The sequence below is a fragment of the Schistocerca americana genome, chromosome 1 (assembly GCF_021461395.2).
Source record: "Schistocerca americana isolate TAMUIC-IGC-003095 chromosome 1, iqSchAmer2.1, whole genome shotgun sequence".
NCBI classification, from domain to species: Eukaryota; Metazoa; Arthropoda; class Insecta; order Orthoptera; family Acrididae; genus Schistocerca; species Schistocerca americana.
Genome location: NC_060119.1, coordinates 666,005,247 through 666,017,252, shown reverse-complemented (window position 1 = coordinate 666,017,252; position 12,006 = coordinate 666,005,247). Strand labels below are relative to the sequence as shown.

At 36.3% G+C, this 12,006-nt stretch overlaps 2 protein-coding genes across 4 annotated transcripts in view; one reads left to right on the top strand and one right to left on the bottom strand.

Annotated features, from left to right (window-relative positions):
* LOC124608554 (RNA helicase aquarius) overlaps positions 1-12,006 on the bottom strand; it is a 339,510-nt gene that overhangs the window by 238,912 nt on the left and 88,592 nt on the right. The gene's annotated exons all lie outside the window — the stretch shown is intronic.
* Positions 1-12,006, top strand: part of LOC124608570 (probable G-protein coupled receptor Mth-like 5) — a 36,108-nt gene that overhangs the window by 20,583 nt on the left and 3,519 nt on the right. The window contains exon 5 of one of the 3 annotated variants that reach the window (XM_047139998.1): positions 10,892-11,273. The exons of 1 other annotated variant lie outside the window; for it this stretch is intronic. In XM_047139998.1, the coding sequence (XP_046995954.1) occupies positions 10,892-10,931 (40 nt within the window). In that variant the 3' untranslated portion in view covers positions 10,932-11,273. Of the gene's footprint in view, positions 1-2,013; positions 2,454-10,891; positions 11,274-12,006 lie in introns of those variants that run through there. One more of the 3 variants, XM_047139997.1, reaches the window with a different exon arrangement.

The window sequence follows — 12,006 nt, the reverse complement described above, 5'->3', positions numbered from 1 at the left end:
AAATTCTTGGAAGAGTACTTGCAAAAAGTAAAAGATGAATCATAGTTTAGAATTCGGTGTCTTGTAAACATTGAGGTCACTGATGATGACTACCGTTTTTGGAAGAAACATCCTAATATTCAGCACATGTGCTTACAGAAACAATAGGAATCACATATCAGGAAGGCTAGGTAGGAATTTGAAATGCAATCTCCTGAATATGAGTCCAGGATCTTAACTGCTGTACTATCTCACTCAATCCAAGTGTAAGAGATTCAACTTAAATAATAACCCATGCACTGTGATTAAATGATCTACCTTCCTCTGGGAGGTGCCTCCTTGGACCCCTAGGAGAGAAAAGGAACTATAGCACAGCGAAGCTGGGGCATGGATTGCATTCTGATAGATTAGTAAAAAGATAGCTGCAGTTACAAGATGGGGTTGAACTGAACTTTACCCAGTATACATGTTCAGCATCTTTCTGTTCATTCCTGCCTGAAAATAAGCCTGCATCTCATATTCACATGTGTGAGTTCACACCTGTTTAAGCTGGTCAATTTTTTTTCTGCTTACAAGGGAACCTCCCCATCGCACCCCCCTCAGATTTAGTTATAAGTTGGCACAGTGGATAGGCCTTGATAAACTGAACACGGATCAATTGAGAAAACAGGAAGAAGTTGTGTGGAACTGTGAAAAAATAAGCAAAGTATACAAACTGAGTAGTCCATGGGCCACAAAAGCAACATATTGAATATTGTGAGCTTAGGAGCGTCGTGGTCCCGTGAGCAGCTGCAGAATGAGAGGTCCTTGGTTCAAGTCTACCCTCGACTGAAAATTTTACTTTCTTTATTTTTGCATAGTTATTATCTGTCCTTTCGTTCATTGACATCTCTGTTCACTGTAATAAGTTTAGTGTCTGTGTTTTTCGACCGCATCGCAAAACCGTGCGATTAGTAGACGAAAGGACGTGCCTCTCCAATGGGAACAGAAAACATTTGATCGCAAGGTCATAGGTCAACCAATTCCTCCACAGGAAAACACATCCGATATATTCTATACGACACTGGTGGCGGCATGTGCGTCACATGACAGGAATATGTTGTCAACCCACCTAACTTGTACACTTGGCGAATGGGTAAAAAGATTCTTCTACCTTGCCCGATTTAGGTTTTCTTGTGGTGATAATCACTCCCAAAAAAGTGAGGAAAAAATAGGAGTTTGTTACATAAACTGAAAATTAAAAATTAAACTTTTCACTCGGTGGAAGATTTGAACCACGGACCTTTCGTTCCGCAGCTACTCACGTTACCAAGAGACCACGGCGCTCCTGCGTTCCCAGCGTCCTTAATGTTGCCTATCTTCCCTTGAACTACTCAGTTTGTATATTTTGCTTATTTTTTCATAGTTCCACACAACTTCATCCTGTTTTCGCAATTGATCTGTGTTCAGTTTTTCAAGGCCTATCCACTGTGCCAACTTATAACTAAATATGAGGGGGGTGCGATGGGGAGGTTCCCTTGTTAGATGAAAGTTCACTGCATGCAAAAGAACTTTAGGATTTAGTTCCAGCTGAGCATGTTGACAGCTGTAATGCTAAATCAAAAATTCTACACATTTAAAATTAAAATGGGGGATGAAAAATATAAATGAAAGAAAACATAACAATGGAAGTAGTGAGTCACACATATTACTTGTTAGGAAGATATAAGTAATCTCAGCAATATGACAAAAAGTTGGATAATCATTGTAAACATAACTAGTGATATACAAAACACACTTCTAGTAGTGGGCACATTGATTTCAGTTCAAAGTAGTACTATTATTTTTAACATAAAATCAAACTCTTGTTTGAATGGCAGTAGAAAAAATGTTATGCAGCAAATTAAGTAAAGTTAGCTTACTGTGTTTCATTTTGAAACCAGTTTACAATTTGATTATAATGCAAAACTCTGCCTTTTTAGTACAGATGTATATAGTAGTTCATAGAGAACATACATTTAGTACCTGCACCTATGTCTTTCTGATCTCTTTCAGCTTTGAGATGTTCGTCCAGCTATTTCTGGTTCTCTGTATCAGCTGGCTCTTCAAGGGCCTATCACGCTTGCCATATGATGCTCTATTCTATTGTTATGTTGTGGTCAATGCACTCCTGGGACCACTTGTTGTTTATGTTGTGATTTGCAACCAACACAGGGTAACATCTCAGTTAAGAGCTTTATGTTGCTGTCCTTGTTGTAAAGCAAGTGAAGTGGATGACTCTCCTGAATGGGGTGAAGAACTTACCCGTATGACAGGAGTAGGTGGCATGACTGTAACCCAGTGCTGACACTTCCTAACTCTAAGTTCTTTTTTTTTTTCTTTCCTTCTCCTGCAAATGCTGTTATTGGGACCAATAATGTACACAGTACTAAGTTGCAGAAATGTAACTCGCATGTAATCTAGTCATTTGTAATTAAGAACTAATTTTATATTTACTACACCTTTGCTTTTTTTTCTTATTATAATTATCTGAAATTGAATGAAATTATTTTCCTACCTTTCAGAAAGACTCACATGCAATGTTATTGATATGTACACCTTACAAAAGTTTCTTTAGTAGCGACTGTTTTGCTAATGTAACATTCCATAAATGTTGTATTGTAATCCGAACCGAAACAGATAGCTGCTACGAGATATAACCATTATACAAGAGTAAAATTGTTTTAAGCCTAATTGATCTGTCACTTTCAGATCACTGTGAAAGGGATTTTTCCTTGTTATGTTCATAAAAATAAGTATCTGCTACCTTCGTTAAGGAATCAAAATCTAACAAAGAAATTAGATGAAGGCATCCAACTGTGATACCTACACGACAATTAAATTCAGAAAAGTAAAGAAAATCATACGTTGTTGAGAGAGTAAGACTTAACACTAAAAAAATTACAAGTCTTCCACTGAGATGCTTTTATAAGACTTTGTTCTAGTAGGAATCACTGCCTATTAGAGGGCAGTGTTTTCCTCCATTAAAAGTTTCCCCATCAATTTCATAATGTTCCTCACTACACTTTTCTTCCTCAAACTTTATAATGACACTCAAAAGTAATAACTTATGTCAAAAGTATATTTTTATAATGAAATCTAATATATCTTCCCACAATCATGAGCAGTAATACTTAATGTCACACCTACCCTCAATGACAAGTGTCAATGCCAGCAACTATTCTCGGCTCTGGCACAATTTACTTTATATAAATAAAAATGGGTGAAAAAGATAACTTCGCTTTCGATACAGGTTGTGTGTGTGTGTGTGTGTGTGTGTGTGTGTGTGTGTGTGTTTTGCCATATGTTGTAAGTAGCACCTGATATTATTAAAAGTATTACAATTTTTTATTTGTTTTATGAGTCTGTGATTTGATGGCTTACTGCCATGAATAGAGAGAATCTCAATAAAGTACTATGTATTCAAGTGGCAGCTTAGTTATGTAGTTTTAGTAGTAGATTTCTGTTCATAGGCTGACACTTTATTTGACTATATTTTACACTGTTTTATATTTGTAATGTAACTTGCAACAACATCATTTGTAGACTTTGCGCTGAATGTTTGTATGTACCTCACTATTTCAGTTACTCAAATGGTTTCTTCCTACAAATTGTAATTGTTGCACAATTTCTAGAACAGCATGTGTTACTTCTAAAACCTTTTTGATATACAAGATTAGTGACCAGGTTGTGTATTTAGATCGGACAATTATCAGACAGGTTCTGTTTTTAGATCAGATGACATTTATTTCTATAACAAAAAGGATGTAATTTAGCAATCGGCTGAATGTACAGACACATACATATTTTATACTTTGGATGAACTGTACTATGAACTATTAAAGAAAAAAAGACAATTGTTACAGCTTAGTTCATCTGAACACACCCATGTAATGCTGGTTTTCATTGGTTTTATTGTAAAGGTCATTGTTGCTAACAACTGTTAAAGTAATCAAACCAGGGAAAGGAAATATATTGAATGTTAAATGGTTGAATTTATACAAGATAGAAGATCTGCAAGCTTCAGTGAATGATGTCAGATTTCATGAGGTTTATGTGATGATAAAACTTTATTTATGATTTATGACTTTTGCATATTTTGAGGAACAGAAAAATTCTCTAATGATATTTAATCATTTGCTCTCATCTTTAACTTTCCTTCAACTTATTATTAGTAATACCCTTTTTCTCTTGGCAAAGAATTCAAAGAATCAAGATCTGTAAAAGCAGTCCTGTAAAAGCAGTCCTCAACCTCAATTTTTACTTTATTTTTATACCTGCACAGTGTTGAGGGAAAAACATTCACTCAGTAACTGTTGTAACACTGTTGACAGATGACCTACTAGGTAAACAAATGTTGCATCTCGAGTTCCCCAATCATTCTATACAAAAATTTTTGAAAGGACAGAAACAAAATAGCAAAGGAAATATATACAGGCGTCAGTGAGGTAAAAAAGTTTTTTCTCCATATTATCTTCCTTATGAGGCTGTATTTATTAATTTTCAGATTTTAGCTTTCATTTCTGACCTACCTTGTAGCTTATCTTGCAGCTCACGATTAGTTCACTGGAATTTGAATATAATTCATCCAATTCATCTGATCCATTCTTTCCCGCGCAGCTCTCTCTTAAACAATGTCTGAAGTACCACTTCCTTAACTCAAGTACATGAATCTAACTCATATTCGCTATCAATACCTTCTACCGTTAAAGACCCATATGTGTGTTTTGTTGTTGTTGGTGGTGGTGATGTGTGTGTGTGTGTGTGTGTGTGTGTGTGTGTGTGTGTGAGAGAGAGAGACAGAGAGAGAGATTTAATATTTCCTCTCTACAGTTTATTTCATTGTCTGATTCATATAAAACAACTGCTTAGAATGCAGTGAAGCTAGATACAACCAGAACTGACACACAGCAAAAACAAGAAGCTGCAAGCTATGTTAGTAATATCAAATACAGCAATTTTGTAATTTTTATCTGACTTCTTACTCTAGTACTACATCAGGAAAACAACTGGAGTACTTTCAGAGCTATGTTCTAATTATGTTCATACTGCCATTAATTTATAGATCACAGTTATTTAAAAAAATTATTTTTCGAGTTAATCCACTCAGGAACCACCATAACTCTCTTCCTTATAATGAAGAATATGTGAATAATGAACAGCAGTCCCCCCCCCCCCCCCTCCCCTCCTCTAAGGGAAGGGAGTTACAAAATATTTTCATGTTTCACTGAGTTCCTAAGATCTCCAAGGATGCAATGCACTCCTGCAGTATGACCAGTCACTACAACTGTTAAACTGATTCATAGACAGACCTTTCTCAGATACAAGAGCTGTTACATTTAATGTACAGTAGAGGACAACTGCACTGTTATTTATGCCACTACAATAAGATTTTCTACCTCACAGAAAATGAGCAACCACTGACTGATACTTAGAAAAAACAAGTAATATTTTAGAAACCCTTTCACACTGCACTCTCCTGCACTATGTTGCCAAAAGAACAGCTGGAGTAGTAAATAAAGGAAATTGCAAGCACAAAATAGGAAGTGATAATATATGTTTCCCTGCTAACAAATTGCAGTCATTGACTTAAGTGTTAAAGTCTTCATGAAAGCTTCTCTCAACATAACTTACAATGCAATATTGCACACTATTCATCTCTGCAAAAATGAATGACTTTTCCAAAACCAAAATTAAGTTCAGTAGTCTTCACATAAAAACCATGAATTCTCCTTAGGTCTCTTTCGTTCTACAAAACATGAAAAATTTATGGACAGAGTTATACTTTCAATAATACGAGATAAAATATAAGCGGGATTTTTTATTTAAATTCATTTATTGAAAAATTCAAAGCAATTATAATTATTCGACATAGCCTCCTGCTTTGGAAATGCATTTGTCCCAGCGTATTGGCAGCTTTTTGATGCCCTCATTACAAAAAGGACTTGGTCGTGTCACCAGCCGGTTGCACACGAAGTCTTCCACACTCTCATCATCTTCAAATCATCGCCCTCCTAGAGCTTCTTTAAGCAGTGCAAATAAATGGAAATCGCAGGGCGATAAGTCCGGGCCCTAAGGAGGATAATCAGGCTTAGTCCAGTGCATTTCCTGTAGCTTGGAGACAGAGCTGCAGTACGGGGTTGCGCAGTGTCGTGGAGGAGGATGACCTGCCGAATCGATTGGTTTTGTCTTTTGCGGCAATATGCAGCTCTCGCTGCCTTGTTCAGCAGTTTGCAGTAGTAAGCAGCATTGATTGTGCATCGCTCATGCAAAAAATCAATCAGCAAAATGTCTCGCTGATCTTTCAACCGAAAGAACCTTGCCAGCTGAGAGTCGAGTCTTGTCTTTCACTGATGCTGCTTCCTCTTTCCTCCACCACTCCTTACTGGTTTGTTTGGATTCTGGAGTGTAATGGTGAAACCATGTTTTGTCGCAGGTGACAAAGCGACTTAAAAATGCATCACCTTCTTCCACAAACCTTGCTGTAAGCCTCTGACAGACCTCCAAACATCTCAACTTCAGATCTTCAGTCAAAAGTTTAGGGATTCATCTGGAACACACTTTACGGAACTGTAGGTCATTTGTGGTGATTGCTTGACAGCTCGCGTAACTGAGACCAACTTTGTGCAATTTCTCATACTCTCTCCCGTCGATCATCATCAACAACGTCTTTAACCGCTCAAATGTTTGTGTCTGTAATGCTAGTCCGAGGACGGCAATCATGTTGCTGACTGTCCACTTGTTCTTGTCCTTCCTTGAACTTTTTATGACAGGTAAACACAGGCGTCCTTGATAATGTTTTGTCAACAAACTGTGCAGTCAATCCTTGGCAAATTTCCACCACTGTAACTCCTTCACGAGCAAGAAATTTGATAATTATATGTTGCGCAATGGAGGGGTGCACCTGTTGCTCAGACATTGTGAGCATTACTGACAAAACGGTGAGAAATATCTAACAGCAAGCTCTCCTCACTTCTAACGGTCCCACCTAAGCATAGCAGAAGTGCGGGGCCAGTCCTGCCAACTGTTGATATTCAGGAACAAAAATCCCAATTCTATTTCATCCCCCCTCGTATATCTGTCCTTATATTACTGTTTTCATGAGGCAGTGGAAAGTGGTAGTGCTCAGCTTCTTGTGTATATAAAGCTGATTTAAAATGAAGATGCTTACTAATGTTTTAGAGCTCAACTCTCACTACTTTTTAAGCAGAACTAATATAAATCAAGGAAAAAAATAAGTGTCAACTGCCTAACTGATAATAATAATTGTCACCATTTATCTTGTCAATTTCAAATATAGTTGAACAACAAAAGTGAGCTGAAAAAAGAGGCTAATTTGGGAAAAACAATATATTCTTTAAGGCACCTACCCAACAAACCTGGCAAGACCTGTGTATACAATTACTCTGTGAATGTATTTCATAACAACATCAGTAGAAAATTACTGAATGGGCAAAACTTGTGCTGAACTTAATCTGTGCCCTGTAGGAAGCTTTTCAGATAAGATCATTTTTAATGTAATATATTCTGTATTTGTTTGGCAATACTCAAATTACGAACTGTGCAATCACAATAAACCATGGTAACTACATCATGTACTTTTGTAAAGTGACTGCTCTGACTCCATCAAATAATGTACTTAAATATGTAATTACTATATTGTATTTTAATGTGAATTAAATTATATTGTAACAGTAAAGCAACTTATATTTTAATTTGATACTGTATGGGACCTATACACCCTGCTTGACTTCGACATTACCACTAAAACGTCATTTCAAATTATACAGTCAGAAGAAAGGAGATGAACAAATTATTTCAGTGCAGTACACCAAATTACTTTATATCATACAGTTCACAAAGGAGAAAATGTAATCTCATCCTCATTTACCCGTTTTTGACTCTATGTATTGGTTCCCAAAATGCAATTTGTTCCTTATTATAACTCATCAGATCTTGCCTTATCACTTTGCATCACAAGATTTCACATTGGCACTGCAGTTGTGACTTGTATAAATATGGTACAGTTAAATTCAAAAGCACAAGCTTTGACGCCTACGGTCTTTATGCTTTAGCTGACAATGAAAGCAATATTTCAGAGGATGACAATGGATATGAAAAATTTTACATCCCTATTTAGTTCAAATACAATGTATTATAAATTAGTGCTTTATTCCTAAAAGCATTCCTATCGTATCCATATGCCAAACAACATATAGAATAAATTACAGGCAGCAAGACCCACCATGGAGATAGTAGGGGCAGACTACATTACGGGACAAGCGAATGTTTGAGAATTGGACTGAGTCATGTTTGTGATCTTTTATTTATGTATTAGTTGGTGTTCTTACAAATGACCTGTGCCACATAGGATATTGCGTCCGTTTCACAGATGTTCAAGCACAGCACTACAGAAGGGTTGGAGGGGGAACAGTGATACCAGCTTGGCTGAGAACTGGGATGGGTGAGTGGGCAGCAAATTTCATCGTGCTGCCAACCAAGGGAATGGCATACTTTGGATTTTTATGAACACCTACCATGTCTAAACTGCAGTTTTCATTAATGCATTTGAATTGACTTTAAAATCACACAAGTACACAATAATAGTACACATTTCTGCAGGTGACAGTAAAAGTCTACATAGGGGTCAGTGGCCTACTTACATGTTTCTTGCAACAGTATTGTCAACACTCACCATGTGGTATGATGGGAATGAAAGGGAGTATGTCAGCAGCTGGTTCCATGCAGCTAATGAGAGAGCGGTGGGCAGACAGTATGTTTGGAACTGAGGAATATTGTAACATTCTCATGTCAGTTTAGAAGCATAGTTCAATACGTATTCAACAAAAAATAGCTGCATTCTCAGGCCACAATGTAACCACAACCAAAGAAATTGGGACATATTCAAAAGGAACAGCCAAATATTTGGGACAAAAGAGATATATATTTCACAGCTGTGCTATTAGGATGAGGGTGATGATTAAAAATAATGGAAACCCAGACAAAAGGCTTAGTAAACAAAGAAGGTAGTGAAGGTAAAAATTACTATAAACCATTTCTCTTGGCTTATTTTATTTCTCTGTCTATTATAAAAATGTACACAATCAATCAATGGCCTACGTTTAGAATAGGTACAATGCCAACATTTTAGGCAGATATTTTGTCCATAATACATTTTGTAATTCTGACTGGTCTGAATATGTTAAAAATAAATTTTTCTCAAGGAGCCTCTTAAAAAAAAAAATTTAAAAAATAGTGGGTCATCTTATATTCAGGGTTGTCTTATAGTTGGGTAAATATGGTATTATGGATCTGCCACAAAGTCTGACAATTTGTGTCAAATATCCTCTACTCTGCATCAAAACAAAAACGTTTGCTTTGGTGCAGGGAGTAGAAATTATGTGACATGAACTATCAAACTGTGTGGCACTCGCAGCACCTAAAAGATACCTGGACTGACTGCATGTTCATGAGATAAACATCAAAATAAAATTTAAAAAAAAACACTGCTGTAAGGGAATTTACTTTCACAGGAAGAGAGAGAAGAAATAGTTAAGTAAAAACAAGGGGTCATGAGCATATTCTGACTTTAGAGAAAAATACACTTATGTACCTTTTTTATGCATTGCAAATAATAAAATAATATACATGTCAAAATCATTCATTCAGCTACAGGAGACATATCAAAAATTTATAGTAAAACTTTACTAAAAAGCAAGAACAACAGACAATAAATATGTGCTAAAAACAATATAGATCTGTTATAAAAAAAAATCTAATACTAAGGTACACCTTTCTCAAATAGTCAGTTCATAATCTAGCAGTTATTCTACCGAACAGTAGCTTTTATCCCATAGTATTTTCTGCAACCTTATTTTTGGATGACTACCCTTCAGATTAAGTATGTTTTTGCCTATTAATTTATTATATACATATTTTCATCTCCATATACTGTGGAGACAGTCTGTGGGAAGCATTATATTCTCTTTGTTTCTCTTGTTGTATGTATGGCTAAAATGTTTCTCCTCAAATAGTTTTTGTATGGTCCATAAGGAGATTTAAATTCCTAAATATACAGGGGCACACATGTGTCTGAAAGTTTTCTTCTGGAGCTTCAGCAGCTCAGATTGATCATTTAAACTTTCTCAGAAAACTATATCGTACGCAATGACAGATTCAAAATAACTGTGACATGCTAGTTTCATGTACTCATATTTACAGCTACACATATACTGTGCAAACTAGAGATGGGCAAAGTCGTTCATCCTTAGGAACTAGTTCATTGGTGATCGCTCTTTTTTGGGAAGTGTTCATTTTTACTCGTTCACTGTTCATTTGTGCTTGGTATACGGTTCTTATGAAAAATTGAAAATTAGTAGCATAGGTGACTGAAGATGGAAGGCACCAAGAGGGGGCACTTGCCTCCACCCTGGAGTACAGAATTTTTATTCATAACAGAATTCTCACATACTTGTAATTTTCATGATTCTCCAAAACCTCTTTTTAGCCAACTGTAGTGTTATGTGGCTGATCGCAGTGAAATAATATAAGGTGGCATACGAAAAACTGGCCCCGAGTACAGACTGCTTGCCAGTTACGCAGGATTTGTTGGCTGCTACGAGCAGACAAACATTCAAACAGTACTCAAGAATGGGTCAGACTAGTGTACTCCTTTATGGATGAGCTCAATTTTCCTAAATTCTCCCCTTCAACCAAAGTTGAGCATTTGCCTTCCCCGTTAACAACCTGATGTGTTCATCCTATTTTATATTGCTTTGCAACATTATGTCCCAATATCTAACTGAAGTGATACTGACAAGCAGCAACCTATTAATGCTGTATTTGAACTTACGGTACTGTTTTCCTACTCATCCACATTTTTCTATACTTACAGCAAACTGCCATTCATCACACCAACTGGGAATTTTCTCTAAGTCATCTTGTGCATTCCTACTGTCACTCAACGACAACACCTTGCTGTACACCACAGAATCATCAGCAAACAACCGTTGCTCACCCTGTCTGTAAGATCATTTCTGTATATAGAGAATTAAGATGGTCCTACCACACTTCCCTCGGGTGGTAGTATTTGTGTTGCAAACACAAAACTGCTGAATTTATTTGATAAGGAGTAAACATGCATATTGCTGCTTAAGTTCTTGACTTTATCTGTGTCAACTTCTTTCATAAACTCATTGCTACACTACATTTTAAACTCCACAAATTCTGAATGCTTGGTTTTGAAAGGTACCATGTTTTTCAATTTTGGTTTCACCCCATTTAACTGGAACCTGTCTTCTAGAGTATCGAGTGTGCTCAAAATAAGAGTTCAGATTTTTTTCCTGCATTATCAGCTTCAATTAAACCACAAATATTGTCAACAGAACTGATGGGAGAATAATATTAATCAATAAGTCAGTTACAAAGAACAAGAACAGGATTGGCCATAGCACACACATTGAGATACTGCACTCAATTTCAAATAATATTTCATTTCATTTGAAATGACAGTTACATTTTGCTTTCTGGTCTGCAAGTGTGATTTGTGTCCTTACATAGCACTTTCCTTAATACCATATTTATCAATTTTGTAAATAAGCGAGGCACAGCTTACTGACTCAAAGGATTTTGTAAGGTCACAGAAGATAACTGCAACTTTACTCCTCTGATCTAATGCTTAGCTTATCTTTTCATTACAGTTGTTCACTGCATCCAGAATGTTTTTGCCCTTGTTGGAATCCAAATTGATTACCCAGACTAATTTAATTTTTGGCAGTAAAATTTTTGTTAGGACTGGAACAATATGAATAGGGTGGTGGTTTCCCATGTGCATCCTAGACCTTTTCTTGAACAGAGGTCATCTTCTGCATACTTCAACGTATCAGGAAAGCATCTTTGTTCAGCATCCTGGCCAGTTATTTTAGGAAGTGCTACTGTGTGTTACATTACTTTAATCATTTTGGTGTGCATCTCATCCAATCCAGCATAATATTTGTATTTTTATAAAAG